Source organism: Oncorhynchus gorbuscha, linkage group LG18, assembly GCF_021184085.1.
Source record: "Oncorhynchus gorbuscha isolate QuinsamMale2020 ecotype Even-year linkage group LG18, OgorEven_v1.0, whole genome shotgun sequence".
Classification (NCBI taxonomy): domain Eukaryota; kingdom Metazoa; phylum Chordata; class Actinopteri; order Salmoniformes; family Salmonidae; genus Oncorhynchus; species Oncorhynchus gorbuscha.
In genome coordinates, this window is record NC_060190.1 from 76,880,185 (window position 1) to 76,900,333 (window position 20,149).

General features: G+C 46.9%; 1 protein-coding gene across 9 annotated transcripts in view; it reads left to right on the forward strand.

The window, feature by feature from the left end:
• The window catches only part of LOC124004047 (dedicator of cytokinesis protein 3-like), a 465,878-nt gene that overhangs the window by 117,315 nt on the left and 328,414 nt on the right, over nucleotides 1–20,149 (forward strand). For all 9 annotated transcript variants that reach the window (XM_046312789.1, XM_046312790.1, XM_046312794.1 and 6 more), the window contains exons 2-3: nucleotides 4,469–4,552; nucleotides 8,950–8,990. In XM_046312789.1, coding sequence (XP_046168745.1) covers nucleotides 4,469–4,552; nucleotides 8,950–8,990 — 125 coding nt within the window. The remainder of the gene's footprint in view (nucleotides 1–4,468; nucleotides 4,553–8,949; nucleotides 8,991–20,149) is intronic.

The following is a 20,149-nucleotide window of genomic DNA, read 5'->3' on the forward strand; positions in this document are numbered from 1 at the left end:
AGTCTCTCTGGGTCAGTGTCTGAGAGGGTTTACGGCTGTGAGTTTCTCTGGGTCAGTGTCTGAGAGGGATTATGGCTGTGAGTCTCTCTGGGTCATTGTCTGAGAGGGATTACGGCTGTGAGTTTCTCTGGGTCAGTGTCTGAGGGATTACGGCTGTGAGTTTCTCTGGGTCAGTGTCTGAGATGGATTACGGCTGTGAGTCTCTCTGGGTCATTGTCTGAGAGGGATTACGGCTGTGAGTTTCTCTGGGTCAGTGTCTGAGAGGGATTACGGCTGTGAGTCTCTCTGGGTCAGTGTTTGAGAGGGATTACGGCTGTGAGTTTCTCTGGGTCAGTGTCTGAGAGGGATTACGGCTGTGAGTCTCTCTGGTTCAGTGTCTGAGAGGGATTACGGCTGTGAGTTTCTCTGGGTCAGTGTCTGAGAGGGATTGCGGCTGTGAGTCCCTCTGGGTCAGTGTTTGAGAGGGATTACGGCTGTGAGTTTCTCTGGGTCAGTGTCTGAGAGGGATTACGGCTGTGAGTCTCTCTGGGTAAGTCTCTCAGAGCTTTGAAAACACATCGATTGTGCAACATTTGCCCATTATTCTTTAAAAAATTCTTCATAGTCTGTGAAATTGGTTGTTGATAATTGCTCGACAATCATTTTCAGGTCTTGCCATAGATTTCCAAGTAGATTTAATTTAAACCTGTAACTAGGCCACTCAGGAACATTCACTGTCTTCTTGTTAAGCAACTCCAGTGTATATTTGGCCTTGTGGTTTAGGTTATTGTCCTGTTGGAAGGTGAATTAATCTCCAATGGTGGATAGCAGACTAAACTAGGTTTTCCACTAGGATTTTGCCTGTGTTTAGCTCCATTCTGAAAAACTCCCCAGTCCTTAATCTTGACGCTACTCATCCCTGTCGCGGGATCATTTTCAGCAGCAGCCGCTGAATAGCATAGCGCCACAGTCAAATAATATTACTAGATAATATTCATATTCATGAAATCACAAGAGAAATATATTGAAACACAGTTTAGCCTTTTGTTAATCACCCTGTCATCTCAGATTTTGTAATTATGCTTTACAGCCAAAGCTAGACAAGCATTTGTGTAAGTTTATCGATAGCCTAGCATAGCATTATGCCCAGCTAGTAGCAGGCGACCTAGTCACGAAAATCAGAAAAGCAATCAAATTAAATCGTTTACCTTTGATGAGCTTCGGATGTTGTCACTCACGAGACTCCCAGTTAGACAGCAAATGAAATTGCGGTCACGAAATAATATTCCAAATTAGCGTCATAATATCGACAGAAACTCTTAAACGTTGTTTAAAATCAATCCTCAAGGTGTTTTTCAAATATCTATTCGATAATATATCAACCGGGACAGCTGTATTTTCAGTAAGACCGGGAGGAAAAATAGCTACCTCTGTCTATTACGCAATAATTACTCTGAGAGCCCTCAGCCGGAGACTTACGCAATGTAGGCGCTTACGCTCATTCTTCAACATAAAGGTGTGAAACTACGTCACAATGCTGTAGACACCTTGGGGAATACTTATAAAAAGGAATCTGGTTGATAGTCCATTCACTGCTCAAAATCGGAATGCAGAGCTTTCAAAACATGAGATTTTTCCTGATTGGATTTTTCTCAGGCTTTCGCTTGCAATATCAGTTCTGTTATTCTCATAGACAATATTTTTACAGTTTTGGAAACTTTAGAGTGTTTTCTATCCTAAGCCATCAATTATATGCATATTCTAGCATCTTGTCCTGACAAAATAGCCCGTTTACTTTGGGAACGTTATTTTTCCAAAAATGAGTGCCGATTACAAGCATACCCATAACATGATGCAGCCACCTCTATGCTTTAAAGTATGGAGAGTGGTACTCAGTAATGTGATGTATTGGATTTGCCCCAAACATAATACTTTGTATTCAGGACAAAACGTTAATTGCTTTTCCACATTTTTAGCAGTATTACTTTAGTGCCTTGTTGCAAACAGGATGCATGTTTTGGAATATTGTTATTCTTGTCACGAATACCACCAAAGGTGGCTCCCCTTCCTGTTCGGGTGGCGCTCGGCGGTCGTCACCGGTCTACTAGCTGCCACCGATCCCTTTTTCCTTTTCGTTTGTTTTTGTCTAATTGTTTTCACCTGTTCCCTGTTGGGGTTTTGGGATGGGTGTTATTTAAGTTGTTTAGCCCGCTGGTGTTTGTGCGGGCTTGTGGGTATTCTACGTTAGTGGTGTTTGTGTACTTTTGGGTTTTTGTACTATATGACTTGTTAAGCACGTTTTTACTCCTGAACTTATTTAGGCCTTGCCATAACAAAGGGGTTGAATACTTATTGACTGAAGACATTTCAGCTTTTCATTTGTAATTCATTTGTAAAAATGTTGAAAAACATCATTCCACTTTTACATTACGGGCTATTGTGTGTAGGCCAGTGACAAATCATTAATCTTTTTTAAATTCAGGCTTTAACACAACAGAACGTTGAAAAAGTCAAGGGGTGTGAATACTTTCTGAAGGTGCTGTAGGTATCTTTGATATTAACAAGATCATCACTGTTTTGCAGGGAGCCCTGGTATCTGGTATTATCTGGTATCTGGTATTATCTGGTATCCAAAAAAAACAGAAACAAAATCTTTAAACTACATAAAACAACAAAACATAACATACTATAAACACATTTACAGTTACACAAATAGATTAATATGACATTAACAGCTGTCGTGGAAATTTCCTCTATTTACCAAATCATGACTAATGGATAGTAAACTGTTAGAGGGGCTGACTAATGGATAGTAAACTACTAGAGGTAGTGTCGTGGAAATTTTGTCTATTTACCAAATCATGGGAGCAAACCACACACACACAAGTCAGAGTTAGTTATCAAAGTCCATCTTTAATTATATGAGCTCTATCACAATCCTGTGACTCTCAGGTAATTCAGTGTCTCTCAGTGAATTCTCTGAGAGCCCCGTCCACATTGCAATAGCATTTTGACTCTCAACAGTTCAGTATCTCTAATGAAAAGTTGAGAGTCCCAACACAATGGCAAAATGGGATCCTTTATAGCAAAGATACACAGGATAAGACAGCATCGGCATAATTCATTGTTCAGCTTTGTCTCCTTTCTCAAACCCCAGAACCATAAACCAATCCTCCATATCAACAGGCATATATCAAATTGTCATTTAGATACAACCAATTCTAAATACAACCTATCATGGACAAGATCATAGAGACACACTGACTGGCATACAGACATTGTGGAGCAAAAGATATGTTTACACATGATGACACTTTGACCTCTCCCCTCTCTGCGGCCCATGCAAATTAGTCTTGACATAGAACAGATAACTGCAACCTCGCCACAGTATTATACAAAAATACCATTCTGATGAGAAGTAACTTACAAACATATGATGAATATAAAACATCTTATCTATGTTACCAACTAATTCCGATTATTCCACAACACAGCTGAATTAGCTTGGCAGCTGTTCTATACTCTAAAGGGTTCCATCCATTCCTGCTGTTTGCTTCTATGTCTGTGTCAGTCTACTAACCATGTGGTAGCCTGGAAGCATCATTAGAGGAGACGACTGGCCCACTTTACAGTACTGGGTTTACCTTGAAGCTTTATGAAAAGACAGACAGGCAGCCATTGAAGTACTATCTAATCTTGAGATAGTACTTCAATGTTTCATGTTTCCCATGCCAATAAAGCCCTTGAATTGAATTGAATTGAAAGATAGAGCAGAGATAGAATATAGAGAGAGATTAGAGGGAGAGGAGAAAGAGAGAGGAGAGCTAGAAGTAGAGGGAGAGGAAGAGACATAGATACATAAATGTGGTCAGTGGTTTTGCATATTCAGTTGCTGTACTATGTACTAGAGAGAGAGAGGGGGGATGGATAAAGAGAGAGAGAGAGAGAGAGAGAGAGAGAGAGAGAGAGAGAGAGGAGAGAGAGAAAGAGAGAGAGAGAGAGAGAGAGAGAGGGTGGAGAGAGAGAGAGAGGAGAAGAGAGAGAGAATGTTTTTTTGCGACAGTAAAGTGTTGTTTTGCCCTAGGGTTACTGTATGATAACAGACTGCCAGTGTCACACTCACATGCCCTATCACACAGACCTACCAAACCTCTACACTTGCTGTGAAGACAGGGGTCAAGCGTTTTTCTGTTGGGCAACTAAACTAGTGCAGAATTAAAATATAGTCTGTAACTCTTCCTTTGTTGCTACACTCTTAAAAAAACAATAGGTGCTATCTCGAACCTTATAGTGTTCCCTGGGCTGTCACCATAGAATATGGTGTAGAACCGTCTGTAGAACCATCTGTAGAACCGTCTGTAGAACCGTCTGTGGAAAGGGTTCTACCTGGAACCGAAAATGGTTTTCCTATGTCTACAGCTGAAGAACCATTTCAGATCTCTTTTTTTTTCTGTCTTCTTACTGAGAACTCTTTCTTTCTTTCCCACAGTGATCTGTACATTCCGCGGGACGGTGACCCACGGTCTGGCTCTGGAGATCGGAGAGACAGTCCAAATACTGGAGAAATGTCAAGGTGTGTTACACTCCAACAATACACAACAACATCTGTACATATCTACTTCCTGCTAGGTAGGTTTACCTTAGTTTCTCTACAGTAACAGAATGAGAGAAGCAGAGGTTTATATTACCTGTGTGTGTGTGTGCGTGCGTGCGTGCGTGCGTGCGTGCGTGCGTGCGTGCGTGCGTGCGTGCGTGCGTGCGTGCGTGCGTGCGTGCGTGCGTGCGTGCGTGCGTGCGTGCGTGCGTGCGTGCGTGCGTGCGTGCGTGCGTGCGTGCGTGCGTGCGTGCGTGCGTGCGTGCGTGCGTGCGTGCGTGCGTGCGTGCGTGCGTGCGTGCGTGCGTGCGTGCGTGCGTGTGATTGGACATGCGACACTCAGAACCAGAGCTCGGGACTTCCGCCGTTCCGTGATCCCTGTCCCCAAAACACAAGTCTACTTGATGGTAATCGCGCTCACCTCTAGTGGTACAGTGCATAGTCAGACCCCTTTCCACATTTTGTTACATTACAGCCTAAAATAGTATTCAATAGTTTTTCTCTTCATCAATTTACAGTACACACAATACCCCATAATGACATCACAATGACATCACAATACCCCATAATGACATCACAATACCCCATAATGACATCACAATACCCCATAATGGCAAATCAAATGTTTTTGTTATTGAAATTTTAGCACATTTCTTAAAAAAATAAAGAAGTGAAATATGACATTTACAGTACATAAGTATTCAGACCCTTTACTCAGTGCTTCTTGGGTATGATGCTACAACCTTGGCACACCTGTATTTGGGGAGTTTCTCCCATTCTTCTCTGCAGATCCTGTCAAGCTCTGTCAGGTTGGATGGAGAGCTGCACAGCTATTTTCAGCGCTCTGGAGCAGGTTTTCATTAAGGATCGCTCTGTACTTTGCTCCATTCATCTTTCCCTCGATCCTGACTAGTCTCCCAGTCCCTGCTACTGAAAAACATCCCCACAGCATGATGCTGCCACCACCATGCTTCACCATGGAGATGGTGCCAGGTTTCCTCCAGACGTGACGCTTGGCATTCAGGCCAGAGTTCAATCTTGGTTTCATCAGACCAGAGAATCTTGTTAGAAGCAAGACGAGCGCTTTGACTACAGCACAGCATTTAACACCATAATACCCTCCAAACTCATCATCAAGCTTGAGGCCCTGGGTCTGAACCATGTTAATAACCGGCAACCTGCATTCAGAATGTGTACCCCCTAAAGCAGGGATAGGTACCCCCTAAAGCAGGGATAGGTACCCCCTAAAGCAGGGATAGGTACCCCCTAAAGCAGGGATAGGTACCCCCTAAAGCAGGGATAGGTACCCCCTAAAGCAGGGATAGGTACCCCCTAAAGCAGGGATAGGTACCCCCTAAAGCAGGGATAGGTACCCCCTAAAGCAGGGATAGGTACCCCTAAAGCATGAATATCCCCTAAAGCAGGGATAGGTACCCCTAAAGCAGGAATGTGTACCCCTAAAGCAGGGATAGGTACCCCTAAAGCAGGAATAGGTACCCCTAAAGCAGGGATAGGTACCCCTAAAGCAGGGATAGGTACCCCCTAAAGCATGAATGTGTACCCCCTAAATCAGGGATAGGTACCCCCTAAAGCAGGGATAGGTAACCCCTAAAGCAGGGATAGGTACCCCCTAAAGCAGGAATGTGTACCCCCTAAAGCAGGGATAGGTACCCCCTAAAGCATGAATGTGTACCCCCTAAAGCAGGGATAGGTACCCCCTAAAGCAGGGATAGGTACCCCCTAAAGCAGGGATAGGTACCCCCTAAAGCATGAATGTGTATCCCCTAAAGCAGGGATAGGTACCCCCTAAAGCAGGAATGTGTACCCCCTAAAGCAGGGATAGGTACCCCCTAAAGCAGGAATGTGTACCCCCTAAAGCAGGGATAGGTACCCCCTAAAGCAGGGATAGGTACCCCCCAGCATGAATGCAGGGATAGGTACCCCCTAAAGCAGGAATGTGTACCCCCTAAAGCAGGGAGGGAGCAGGGATAACCCCTACAGCAGGAATGTGTACCCCCTAAAGAATGAATAGGTACCCCTAAAGCAGGGATAGGTACACCCCTAAAGCATGAATGTGTACCCCTAAAGCAGGGATAGGTACCCCTAAAGCAGGGAAGGTACCCCTAAAGCAGGGATAGGTACCCCTAAAGAAGGGATAGGTACCCCCTAGCAGGGAAGTACACATAAAGCATGAACCCCCTAAAGCAGGGATAGGTACCCCCTAAAGCAGGAATGTGTACCCCCTAAAGCAGGGATAGGTACCCCCTAAAGCAGGGATAGGTACCCCCTACAGCAGGAATGTGTACCCCCTAAAGCAGGGATAGGTACCCCCTAAAGCAGGGATAGGTACCCCCTAAAGCATGAATGTGTACCCCCTAAAGCAGGGATAGGTACCCCCTAAAGCAGGGATAGGTACCCCTAAAGCAGGGATAGGTACCCCTAAAGCAGGAATAGGAGGGATAGGTACCCCTAGAAGCAGGAATGTGTACCCCTAAAGCATGAATGTGTACCCCTAAAGCAGGGATAGGTACCCCTAAAGCAGGAATGTGTATCCCCTAAAGCAGGGATAGGTACCCCTAAAGCAGGAATGGTACCCCTAAAGCAGGGATAGGTACCCCTAAAGCAGGGATAGGTACCCCTAAAGCAGGAATAGGTACCCCCTAAAGCAGGAATGTGTACCCCCTAAAGCAGGGATAGGTACCCCCTAAAGCAGGGATAGGTACCCCCTAAAGCAGGAATAGGTACCCCCTAAAGCAGGGATAGGTACCCCCTACAGCAGGGATAGGTACCCCCTAAAGCAGGAATGTGTACCCCCTAAAGCAGGGATAGGTACCCCCTAAAGCAGGGATAGCTACCCCCTAATATAATAATTTGTACATTGAAAATGGACCACAACTAAGCCCAAAAAGAGATTGTATTTGAAAATAACAATAATTTCATACATTGAGACAAGATCACATATGTCTTCGTATTATTTATTTGTGGGAATACTTGGGAACAGATTTCCTATTTAAAAAACAACAACATTTGAAGCTGAATTACTTGGCCCAGTTTTTCTGACTGGATTTCGACAATCTGATAAGGACTAAATGTTATAATTGGGGTTTCTACACCTGCATTGCTTGCTGTTTGTGGTTTTAGGCTGGGTTTCTGTACAGCTCTTTGAGATATCAGCTGATGTACGAAGGGCTATATAAATACATTTGATTTGATTTGATTCAAAACTGAAAACAGTAGATTCTGATCCTCCGGATAAGGATTTGGTAGTCCAATCTGACCATTAATCAGGATTGGATTTGTTTTTTTGAATTGTTTTGAAAACTGAAAAGATAGTGATTAGGATCATTTTAAGGTCAAAAGATAGTGATTAGGATAATTATAAGGCCAAAAGATAGTGATTAGGATCATTTTAAGGTCAAAAGATAGTGATTAGGATAATTTTAAGGTCAAAAGATAGTGATTAGGATCATTTTGATGCCAAACAACAGGACCACTGGAATGGTGGATTCTGGGTGGATTTAAAGAGGCACTACAAACCAAAAATGGGCAATGTTCCTAAAGGTGAGGAGGTTTAAGAAACATTTTTACATCTGAAAAAGAAAAGTTGATTAAGTTAAATTGACTGCAGTATAGATATGTGATCAGTTGTTATTTTAAAAGTGTCAAATAAATGAATCTACTTGTAAGTGATATATAAATGAATCTACAAGGTACCTTTAATGTTCCCCTGGGAGCTGGGAGACGGTGGATGTTGATTAAGGCAGCCCCCTCCCGCACCTCTCTGATTCAGAGGGGTCGGGGGTTAAATGTGGAAGACACATTTCAGTTGAATACATTCAGTTGTACAACTGATGGGAGTTCACTCATCTCTGTTTCCCAATGACAGTGTATTAGGAATACCACAACCTGCCCAGTAGATGGCAAGGCCTGTTCAAAGTCTGTTCTGATTCTGTCATTTCGATATTGTGGTATCCGGATGAGAATGATGCTATCTATTTTTTTCTGGGGGAAAATGTATCAAAAACAGCCAGATCGATCTAAACCTGGATTTAAAAAAAGAGGTTTACAGAATCCGGAATCATTCTGATTTTTTAACAAAAATCTCTCAGATTTTGGCCCGTATGACGAAGTTTGGCTACACACCTCCCGACAGCCACAGCGGTCTAAGGCACTTAAGATAACATCAGTCCTACCTGAGCCCGTTAACGTTAAGATAACATCAGTCCTACCTGAGCCCAGTCTCTGACATTATCCACAACGTTAAGATGATACTGATAATGCTGAATTCAGGAATTTCAGAGGGTGGGGTAAAGGATGAGATCAGGGCTGTTCTCAGGCCTCTCCTAAACATTGATTTTGATATTTCTCTGTTTCAGGATGGTACCGAGGATCCTCCACCAGGAAACCCACAATCAAGGTAAATAAACTGCTCCAATGAGCTCCTAGAGGAAATAGGCTATTTCCCTACCATTCTGTCTGCAGTTCTGGGCTTCCAGAGTGACAGTGTCTCTGGTACAGGTGAGAACAAGGTTAATTGTTCTCACACCTTACTGTACCAAAACAAAAAACTAAATGTTTGAAAAAGTATTGTTGTACACTACAAATAAAGCTATTATTTTGCTCTGGGCTTCCATAGTTACAGTTTTTCTGCTCCAGTTGAAAAGAAGGTTAATTGTTTATACACCTTACTTTATATATAAAAACAATTCTAATAAAGATAGTGGTCAAAATTATTGGAAAAGTATTGGATCCTCTGTTTTCAGTTCTCCATCTCCATCACCTTAGATCCCCTGTTTTCAGTTCTCCATCTCCCTCACCTTAGATCCCCTGTTTTCAGTTCTCCATCTCCCTCACCTTAGATCCCCTGTTTTCAGTTCTCCATCTCCCTCACCTTAGATCCCCTGTTTTCAGTTCTCCACCTCCCTCACCTTAGATCCCCTGTTTTCAGTTCCCCCTCACCTTAGATCCCCTGTTTTCAGTTCTCCACCTCCCTCACCTTAGATCCCCTGTTTTCAGTTCTCCCTCACCTTAGATCCCCTGTTTTCAGTTCTCCATCTCCCTCACCTTAGATCCCCTGTTTTCAGTTCTCCATCTCCCTCACCTTAGATCCCCTGTTTTCAGTTCTCCATCTCCCTCACCTTAGATCCCCTGTTTTCAGTTCTCCATCTCCCTCACCTTAGATCCCCTGTTTTCAGTTCTCCATCTCCCTCACCTTGGATCCCCTGTTTTCAGTTCTCCATCTCCCTCACCTTGGATCCTCTGTTTTCAGTTCTCCATCTCCATCACCTTAGATCCCCTGTTTTCAGTTCTCCACCTCCCTCACCTTAGATCCCCTGTTTTCAGTTCTCCCTCACCTTAGATCCCCTGTTTTCAGTTCTCCACCTCCCTCACCTTAGATCCCCTGTTTTCAGTTCTCCACCTCCCTCACCTTAGATCCCCTGTTTTCAGTTCTCCCTCACCTTAGATCCCCTGTTTTCAGTTCTCCCTCACCTTAGATCCCCTGTTTTCAGTTCTCCACCTCCCTCACCTTAGATCCCCTGTTTTCAGTTTCTCCCTCACCTTAGATCCCCTGTTTTCAGTTCTCCACCTCCCTCACCTTAGATCCCCTGTTTTCAGTTCTCCATCTCCCTCACCTTAGATCCCCTGTTTTCAGTTCTCCCTCACCTTAGATCCCCTGTTTTCAGTTCTCCATCACCTTAGATCCCCTGTTTTCAGTTCTCCATCTATCTACTGAAAAACTGGTAAAGTGATTGTCAGACAGCTCTGTAGCATTCCTCGGCAGCCTATCTAAATAGGATGACTAAAGACTTTACAGTGTGTGGAGGACAGAGACAACGTTAGATGATTGGCTGGTTGTGTAACAGTATAATTTTAGACCGTCCCCTCGCCCATACCCGGGCGCGAACCAGGAACCCTCTGCACACATCAACAACAGTCACCCACGAAGCATCGTTACCCTCGCTCCACAAAAGCTTCGGCCATCTGCCATCAAGGGGGAACCACTACTTCAGTCTCTCCATGACCTCACCGATTGAAATGCTATTTAGCAGTTCACCATCACCTAACTAAACTAGCTGTTTCACATCCGTTACAGTTGGCATTACAGTGTGGGGAGAACAGAGACCACGTTAGATGGTTGGCTGGTTGGATGGTTGGATGGTTGGATGGTGGGATGGTTGGATGGTTGGCTGGTTGGCTGGTTGGCTGGTTGGATGGTTGGATGGTTGGATGGTTGGATGGTTGGCCGGTTGGCCGGTTGGCCGGTTGGCCGGTTGGATGGTTAGCCGGTTGGATGGTTGGATGGTTGGCTGGTTGGATGGTTGGCTGGTTGGATGGTTGGATGGTTGGCTGGTTGGATGGTTGGCTGGTTGGATGGTTGGATGGTTGGCTGGTTGGATGGTTGGTTGGTTGGATGGTTGGCTGGTTGGATGGTTGGATGGTTGGCTGGTGGGATGGTTGGCTGGTGGGATGGTTGGTTGGTTGGATGGTTGGCTGGTAGGATGGTTGGATGGTTGGCTGGTTGGATGGTTGGCTGGTGGGATGGTTGGCTGGTTGGATGGTTGGCTGGTGGGATGGTTGGCTGGTTGGCTGGTTGGCTGGTTGGATGGTTGGCTGGTTGGATGGTTGGCTGGTTGGCTGGTTGGCTGGTTGGATGGTTGGCTGGTTGGATGGTTGGCTGGTTGGATGGTTGGATGGTTGGATGGTTGGCTGGTTGGCTGGTTGGATGGTTGGCTGGTTGGATGGTTGGCTGGTTGGATGGTTGGCTGCTACTGCCTGAGGAGAGATGAGATGATGACTTTAAGAAATGAAAAAATAATAAAATAAAACTAACTAAACTAAATAAATACAACTAAAATATTTGATTATTTCCTAGTCATGTCCTATTTTATTTTGTGGAACTGACAGAGACAATGGAATGTTTTCAATGTTTCAGTAATTGAAATGTTCACTTGTTGGCTTTGGAATTTCTATTAAAAAAATCTCTGATATTTTTTATATCATTATTTCACAATGCATTTAATGTAAAAAAAAAAATTACAATCGAAATCGAGAACAGTGATTCTTAAAAAAAAATAATAAAACCAGAATCAAACTGACCTGAAAGAGCACTAACAAACAGTACAATTATCTTTGGTCTCTTTACTATATCAGACCATCTGTTGTGTGCTGTCTGATCCCTCCTGTTGCTTTGTGGAGCTCTGCTATCTGGCTTGAGTCCTACGCCCCGACATAAAACATTAGGGCCTGTTTTTTCATCAATAACTAGGGTACGGGTAGGGCTCGGGTCTCACTAACATTATTAAGCTGAGCCATTTGCTCGTACTCATCTTGTTCAGTACAAATCACATCCGACTAAACTAAGATCATAACATTGGTGTCAGAAGTGCTTCAACCTCATCAAATATAGAAACAGGAGAGATTATTTCACGCAAAAAAATAATAATGTTTCTTGAGTTATGTTGGGAGTTTAGAGTGACGAAAAGTAGTTAACAGCCAACTGCTCTCTCATGTCTCGTCATTGAGCAGAGCAACACAAGCGGAGGCGTTGCTATGGAAACTCAGAGCGGCCATGAGCAGAGTGCAGGGAGTGAGAGACAGACAGAGAGGAGCAGCTAATGGATTTACTAAGTTATTTCTGATTTTGGGTTCCGGGCAGAGCCGGGCCTTTTACATTTAGCAGAAGCAATCTGGCTGGTAGGGACCTGAATGTGGCGGGCATGGGTAGGACCTGAACGTTGTAGGGCATGGGTAGGACCTGAACGTTGTTGGGCATGGGTAGGACCTGAACGTTGTTGGGCATGGGTAGGACCTGAACGTTGTTGGGCATGGGTAGGACCTGAACGTTGTTGGGCATGGGTAGGACCTGAACGTTGTTGGGCATGGGTAGGACCTGAACGTTGGCGGGCATGGGTAGGACCTGAACGTTGGCGGGCATGGGTAGGACCTGAACGTCGTAGGGCATGGGTAGGTTTAGGACCTGAACGTCGTAGGGCATATGCCTCTGTTCAGTGCCTCTCTGTTCACTGCCTCTCTATTCACTGCCTCTCTATTCACTGCCTCTCTATTCACTGCCTCTCTATTCACTGCCTCTCTATTCACTGCCTCTCTATTCACTGCCTCTCTATTCACTGCCTCTCTATTCACTGCCTCTCTATTCACTGCCTCTCTATTCACTGCCTCTCTATTCACTGCCTCTCTATTCACTGCCTCTCTATTCACTGCCTCTCTATTCACTGCCTCTCTATTCACTGCCTCTCTATTCACTGCCTCTCTATTCACTGCCTCTCTATTCACTGCCTCTCTATTCACTGCCTCTCTATTCACTGCCTCTCTGTTCACTGCCTCTCTGTTCACTGCCCTCTCTATTCACTGCCTCTCTATTCACTGCCTCTCTATTCACTGCCTCTCTATTCACTGCCTCTCTATTCACTGCCTCTCTATTCACTGCCTCTCTATTCACTGCCTCTCTATTCACTGCCTCTCTATTCACTGCCTCTCTATTCACTGCCTCTCTATTCACTGCCTCTCTGTTCAGTGCCCTCTCTGTTCACTGCCCTCTCTATTCACTGCCTCTCTATTCACTGCCTCTCTGTTCAGTGTGATCTCTGTTCACTGCCCTCTCTATTCACTGCCTCTCTGTTCACTGCCTCTCTGTTCAGTGTGATCTCTGTTCACTGCCTCTCTGTTCAGTGTGCTCTCTGTTCAGTGCCTCTCTGTTCAGTGCGATCTCTGTTCAGTGTGATCTCTGTTCAGTGCCCTCTCTGTTCACTGCCCTCTCTATTCACTGCCTCTCTGTTCACTGCCTCTCTGTTCAGTGTGATCTCTGTTCAGTGCCTCTCTATTCAGTGCGATCTCTGTTCAGTGTGATCTCTGTTCAGTGCCCTCTCTGTTCACTGCCCTCTCTATTCACTGCCTCTCTGTTCAGTGTGATCTCTGTTCACTGCCTCTCTGTTCAGTGTGCTCTCTGTTCAGTGCCTCTCTATTCAGTGCGATCTCTGTTCAGTGTGCTCTCTGTTCAGTGCCCTCTCTGTTCAGTGCCTCTCTGTTCAGTGCCTCTCTGTTCAGTGCCTCTCTGTTCACTGCCTCTCTGTTCACTGCCTCTCTGTTCAGTGTGATCTCTGTTCAGTGCCTCTCTGTTCACTGCCTCTCTGTTCAGTGTGATCTCTGTTCAGTGCCTCTCTGTTCAGTGCCTCTCTGTTCACTGCCTCTCTGTTCAGTGTGATCTCTGTTCAGTGCCTCTCTGTTCAGTGTGATCTCTGTTCAGTGCCTCTCTGTTCAGTGTGATCTCTGTTCAGTGTGATCTCTGTTCAGTGCCTCTCTGTTCACTGCCTCTCTGTTCAGTGCTTCTCTGTTCAGTGTGATCTCTGTTCACTGCCTCTCTGTTCAGTGTGATCTCTGTTCACTGCCTCTCTGTTCAGTGCCTCTCTGTTCACTGCCTCTCTGTTCAGTGCCTCTCTGTTCAGTGCCCTCTCTATTCACTGCCTCTCTGTTCAGTGCCCTCTCTATTCACTGCCTCTCTGTTCACTGCCTCTCTGTTCAGTGCCTCTCTGTTCACTGCCTCTCTGTTCAGTGCCCTCTCTATTCACTGCCTCTCTGTTCAGTGCCTCTCTGTTCACTGCCTCTCTGTTCAGTGCCTCTCTGTTCAGTGCCTCTCTGTTCACTGCCTCTCTGTTCACTGCCTCTCTGTTCAGTGCCTCTCTGTTCACTGCCTCTCTGTTCAGTGCCCTCTCTATTCACTGCCTCTCTGTTCAGTGCCTCTCTGTTCACTGCCTCTCTGTTCAGTGCCTCTCTGTTCAGTGCCTCTCTGTTCACTGCCTCTCTGTTCAGTGCCTCTCTGTTCAGTGCCTCTCTGTTCAGTGCCTCTCTGTTCAGTGCCTCTCTGTTCAGTGCCTCTCTGTTCAGTGCCTCTCTGTTCAGTGCCTCTCTGTTCAGTGCCTCTCTGTTCAGTGCCTCTCTGTTCACTGCCTCTCTGTTCAGTGCCTCTCTGTTCAGTGCCCTCTCTATTCACTGCCTCTCTGTTCACTGCCTCTCTGTTCAGTGCCTCTCTGTTCACTGCCTCTCTGTTCAGTGCCCTCTCTATTCACTGCCTCTCTGTTCAGTGCCTCTCTGTTCACTGCCTCTCTGTTCAGTGCCTCTCTGTTCAGTGCCTCTCTGTTCAGTGCCTCTCTGTTCACTGCCTCTCTGTTCAGTGCCTCTCTGTTCACTGCCTCTCTGTTCAGTGCCCTCTCTGTTCACTGCCTCTCTGTTCAGTGCCTCTCTGTTCACTGCCTCTCTGTTCAGTGCCTCTCTGTTCAGTGCCTCTCTGTTCACTGCCTCTCTGTTCAGTGCCTCTCTGTTCAGTGCCTCTCTGTTCAGTGCCTCTCTGTTCTGTTCAGTGCCTCTCTGTTCAGTGCCTCTCTGTTCAGTGCCTCTCTGTTCAGTGCCTCTCTGTTCAGTGCCTCTCTGTTCAGTGCCTCTCTGTTCAGTGCCTCTCTGTTCAGTGCCTCTCTGTTCAGTGCCTCTCTGTTCAGTGCCTCTCTGTTCACTGCCTCTCTGTTCAGTGCCTCTCTGTTCAGTGCCTCTCTGTTCACTGCCTCTCTGTTCAGTGCCTCTCTGTTCAGTGCCTCTCTGTTCAGTGCCCTCTCTGTTCACTGCCTCTCTGTTCAGTGCCTCTGTTCACTGCCTCTCTGTTCAGTGCCTCTCTGTTCAGTGCCTCTCTGTTCAGTGCCTCTCTGTTCAGTGCCTCTCTGTTCAGTGTGATCTCTGTTCACTGCCTCTCTGTTCAGTGCCTCTCTGTTCAGTGCCTCTCTGTTCAGTGCCTCTCTGTTCAGTGCCTCTCTGTTCAGTGCCCTCTGTTCAGTGCCCTCTCTGTTCAGTGCCTCTCTGTTCAGTGCCTCTCTGTTCAGTGCCTCTCTGTTCAGTGCCTCTCTGTTCAGTGTGCTCTCTGTTCAGTGCCTCTCTGTTCAGTGTGATCTCTGTTCAGTGCCCTCTCTGTTCACTGCCCTCTCTGTTCACTGCCCTCTCTGTTCACTGCCTCTCTGTTCACTGCCTCTCTGTTCACTGCCTCTCTGTTCACTGCCTCTCTGTTCAGTGTGATCTCTGTTCAGTGCCTCTCTGTTCAGTGCCTCTCTGTTCACTGCCTCTCTGTTCAGTGTGATCTCTGTTCAGTGCTTCTCTGTTCAGTGCCTCTCTGTTCAGTGCTTCTCTGTTCAGTGCCTCTCTATTCACTGCCTCTCTGTTCACTGCCCTCTCTGTTCACTGCCCTCTCTGTTCACTGCCCTCTCTGTTCACTGCCTCTCTGTTCACTGCCTCTCTGTTCACTGCCTCTCTGTTCAGTGTGATCTCTGTTCAGTGCCTCTCTGTTCAGTGCCTCTCTGTTCACTGCCCTCTCTGTTCACTGCCCTCTCTGTTCACTGCCCTCTCTATTCACTGCCTCTCTGTTCACTGCCTCTCTGTTCAGTGTGCTCTCTGTTCAGTGCCTCTCTGTTCAGTGTGATCTCTGTTCAGTGCCCTCTCTGTTCAGTGCCCTCTCTGTTCACTGCCCTCTCTATTCACTGCCTCTCTGTTCACTGCCTCTCTGTTCAGTGTGCTCTCTGTTCAGTGCCTCTCTGTTCAGTGTGATCTCTGTTCAGTGCCCTCTCTGTTCAGTGCCCTCTCTGTTCACTGCCCTCTCTATTCACTGCCTCTCTGTTCACTGCCTCTCTGTTCAGTGTGCTCTCTGTTCACTGCCTCTCTGTTCAGTGTGATCTCTGTTCAGTGCCTCTCTGTTCAGTGTGATCTCTGTTCACTGCCTCTCTGTTCACTGCCCTCTCTGTTCACTGCCCTCTCTGTTCACTGCCTCTCTGTTCACTGCCTCTCTGTTCAGTGTGATCTCTGTTCAGTGCCTCTCTGTTCAGTGCCTCTCTGTTCACTGCCCTCTCTGTTCACTGCCCTCTCTGTTCACTGCCCTCTCTATTCACTGCCTCTCTGTTCACTGCCTCTCTGTTCAGTGTGCTCTCTGTTCAGTGCCTCTCTGTTCAGTGTGATCTCTGTTCAGTGCCCTCTCTGTTCAGTGCCCTCTCTGTTCACTGCCCTCTCTATTCACTGCCTCTCTGTTCACTGCCTCTCTGTTCAGTGTGCTCTCTGTTCAGTGCCTCTCTGTTCAGTGTGATCTCTGTTCAGTGCCCTCTGTTCAGTGCCCTCTCTGTTCACTGCCCTCTCTATTCACTGCCTCTCTGTTCACTGCCTCTCTGTTCAGTGTGCTCTCTGTTCACTGCCTCTCTGTTCAGTGTGATCTCTGTTCAGTGCCTCTCTGTTCAGTGTGATCTCTGTTCACTGCCTCTCTGTTCAGTGTGATCTCTGTTCACTGCCTCTCTGTTCAGTGTGCTCTCTGTTCAGTGCCTCTCTGTTCAGTGTGATCTCTGTTCAGTGCCTCTCTGTTCAGTGTGATCTCTGTTCACTGCCTCTCTGTTCAGTGTGCTCTCTGTTCAGTGCCTCTCTGTTCAGTGCGATCTCTGTTCAGTGTGATCTCTGTTCAGTGCCCTCTGTTCACTGCCCTCTCTATTCACTGCCTCTCTGTTCACTGCCTCTCTGTTCAGTGCGATCTCTGTTCAGTGCCCTTTCTATTCAGTGTGCTCTCTGTTCAGTGCCTCTCTGTTCAGTGCCTCTCTGTTCAGTGCCTCTCTATTCACTGCCTCTCTATTCACTGCCTCTCTGTTCAGTGCCTCTCTGTTCACTGCCCTCTCTGTTCAGTGTGCTCTCTGTTCAGTGCCTCTCTGTTCAGTGTGATCTCTGTTCAGTGCCCTCTCTGTTCACTGCCCTCTCTGTTCACTGCCCTCTCTATTCACTGCCTCTCTGTTCACTGCCTCTCTGTTCAGTGTGCTCTCTGTTCAGTGCCTCTCTGTTCAGTGTGATCTCTGTTCAGTGCCCTCTCTGTTCACTGCCCTCTCTGTTCACTGCCCTCTCTATTCACTGCCTCTCTGTTCACTGCCTCTCTGTTCAGTGTGCTCTCTGTTCACTGCCTCTCTGTTCAGTGTGATCTCTGTTCAGTGCCTCTCTGTTCAGTGTGATCTCTGTTCACTGCCTCTCTGTTCACTGCCTCTCTGTTCAGTGTGCTCTCTGTTCACTGCCTCTCTGTTCAGTGTGCTCTCTGTTCAGTGCCCTCTCTATTCACTGCCTCTCTGTTCACTGCCTCTCTGTTCAGTGTGCTCTCTGTTCACTGCCTCTCTGTTCAGTGTGCTCTCTGTTCAGTGCCTCTCTGTTCAGTGTGATCTCTGTTCAGTGCCTCTCTATTCACTGCCTCTCTGTTCAGTGCCCTCTCTGTTCACTGCCGTCTCTGTTCACTGCCCTCTCTGTTCACTGCCTCTCTGTTCACTGCCCTCTCTGTTCACTGCCCTCTCTGTTCACTGCCTCTCTGTTCACTGCCTCTCTGTTCAGTGTGATCTCTGTTCACTGCCTCTCTGTTCAGTGTGCTCTCTGTTCAGTGCCTCTCTGTTCAGTGTGATCTCTGTTCAGTGCCCTCTCTGTTCACTGCCCTCTCTGTTCACTGCCCTCTCTATTCACTGCCTCTCTGTTCACTGCCTCTCTGTTCAGTGTGCTCTCTGTTCAGTGCCTCTCTGTTCAGTGTGATCTCTGTTCAGTGCCCTCTCTGTTCAGTGCCCTCTCTGTTCACTGCCCTCTCTATTCACTGCCTCTCTGTTCACTGCCTCTCTGTTCAGTGTGCTCTCTGTTCAGTGCCTCTCTGTTCAGTGTGATCTCTGTTCAGTGCCCTCTCTGTTCAGTGCCCTCTCTGTTCACTGCCCTCTCTATTCACTGCCTCTCTGTTCACTGCCTCTCTGTTCAGTGTGCTCTCTGTTCACTGCCTCTCTGTTCAGTGTGATCTCTGTTCAGTGCCTCTCTGTTCAGTGTGATCTCTGTTCACTGCCTCTCTGTTCAGTGTGATCTCTGTTCACTGCCTCTCTGTTCAGTGTGCTCTCTGTTCAGTGCCTCTCTGTTCAGTGTGATCTCTGTTCAGTGCCCTCTGTTCAGTGTGATCTCTGTTCACTGCCTCTCTGTTCAGTGTGCTCTCTGTTCAGTGCCTCTCTGTTCAGTGCGATCTCTGTTCAGTGTGATCTCTGTTCAGTGCCCTCTCTGTTCACTGCCCTCTCTATTCACTGCCTCTCTGTTCACTGCCTCTCTGTTCAGTGCGATCTCTGTTCAGTGCCCTTTCTATTCAGTGTGCTCTCTGTTCAGTGCCTCTCTGTTCAGTGCCTCTCTGTTCAGTGCCTCTCTATTCACTGCCTCTCTATTCACTGCCTCTCTGTTCAGTGCCCTCTCTGTTCACTGCCCTCTCTGTTCACTGCCCTCTCTGTTCACTGCCCTCTCTGTTCACTGCCTCTCTGTTCACTGCCTCTCTGTTCACTGCCTCTCTGTTCAGTGTGATCTCTGTTCAGTGCCTCTCTGTTCAGTGCCTCTCTGTTCACTGCCTCTCTGTTCAGTGTGATCTCTGTTCAGTGCTTCTCTGTTCAGTGCCTCTCTGTTCAGTGCTTCTCTGTTCAGTGCCTCTCTATTCACTGCCTCTCTGTTCACTGCCCTCTCTGTTCACTGCCCTCTCTGTTCACTGCCCTCTCTGTTCACTGCCTCTCTGTTCACTGCCTCTCTGTTCAGTGTGATCTCTGTTCAGTGCCTCTCTGTTCAGTGCCTCTCTGTTCACTGCCCTCTCTGTTCACTGCCCTCTCTGTTCACTGCCCTCTCTATTCACTGCCTCTCTGTTCACTGCCTCTCTGTTCAGTGTGCTCTCTGTTCAGTGCCTCTCTGTTCAGTGTGATCTCTGTTCAGTGCCCTCTCTGTTCAGTGCCCTCTCTGTTCACTGCCCTCTCTATTCACTGCCTCTCTGTTCACTGCCTCTCTGTTCAGTGTGCTCTCTGTTCAGTGCCTCTCTGTTCAGTGTGATCTCTGTTCAGTGCCCTCTCTGTTCAGTGCCCTCTCTGTTCACTGCCCTCTCTATTCACTGCCTCTCTGTTCACTGCCTCTGTTCAGTGTGCTCTCTGTTCACTGCCTCTCTGTTCAGTGTGATCTCTGTTCAGTGCCTCTCTGTTCAGTGTGATCTCTGTTCACTGCCTCTCTGTTCAGTGTGATCTCTGTTCACTGCCTCTCTGTTCAGTGTGCTCTCTGTTCAGTGCCTCTCTGTTCAGTGTGATCTCTGTTCAGTGCCTCTCTGTTCAGTGTGATCTCTGTTCACTGCCTCTCTGTTCAGTGTGCTCTCTGTTCAGTGCCTCTCTGTTCAGTGCGATCTCTGTTCAGTGTGATCTCTGTTCAGTGCCCTCTCTGTTCACTGCCCTCTCTATTCACTGCCTCTCTGTTCACTGCCTCTCTGTTCAGTGCGATCTCTGTTCAGTGCCCTTTCTATTCAGTGTGCTCTCTGTTCAGTGCCTCTCTGTTCAGTGCCTCTCTGTTCAGTGCCTCTCTATTCACTGCCTCTCTATTCACTGCCTCTCTGTTCAGTGCCCTCTCTGTTCACTGCCCTCTCTGTTCAGTGTGCTCTCTGTTCAGTGCCTCTCTGTTCAGTGTGATCTCTGTTCAGTGCCCTCTCTGTTCACTGCCCTCTCTGTTCACTGCCCTCTCTATTCACTGCCTCTC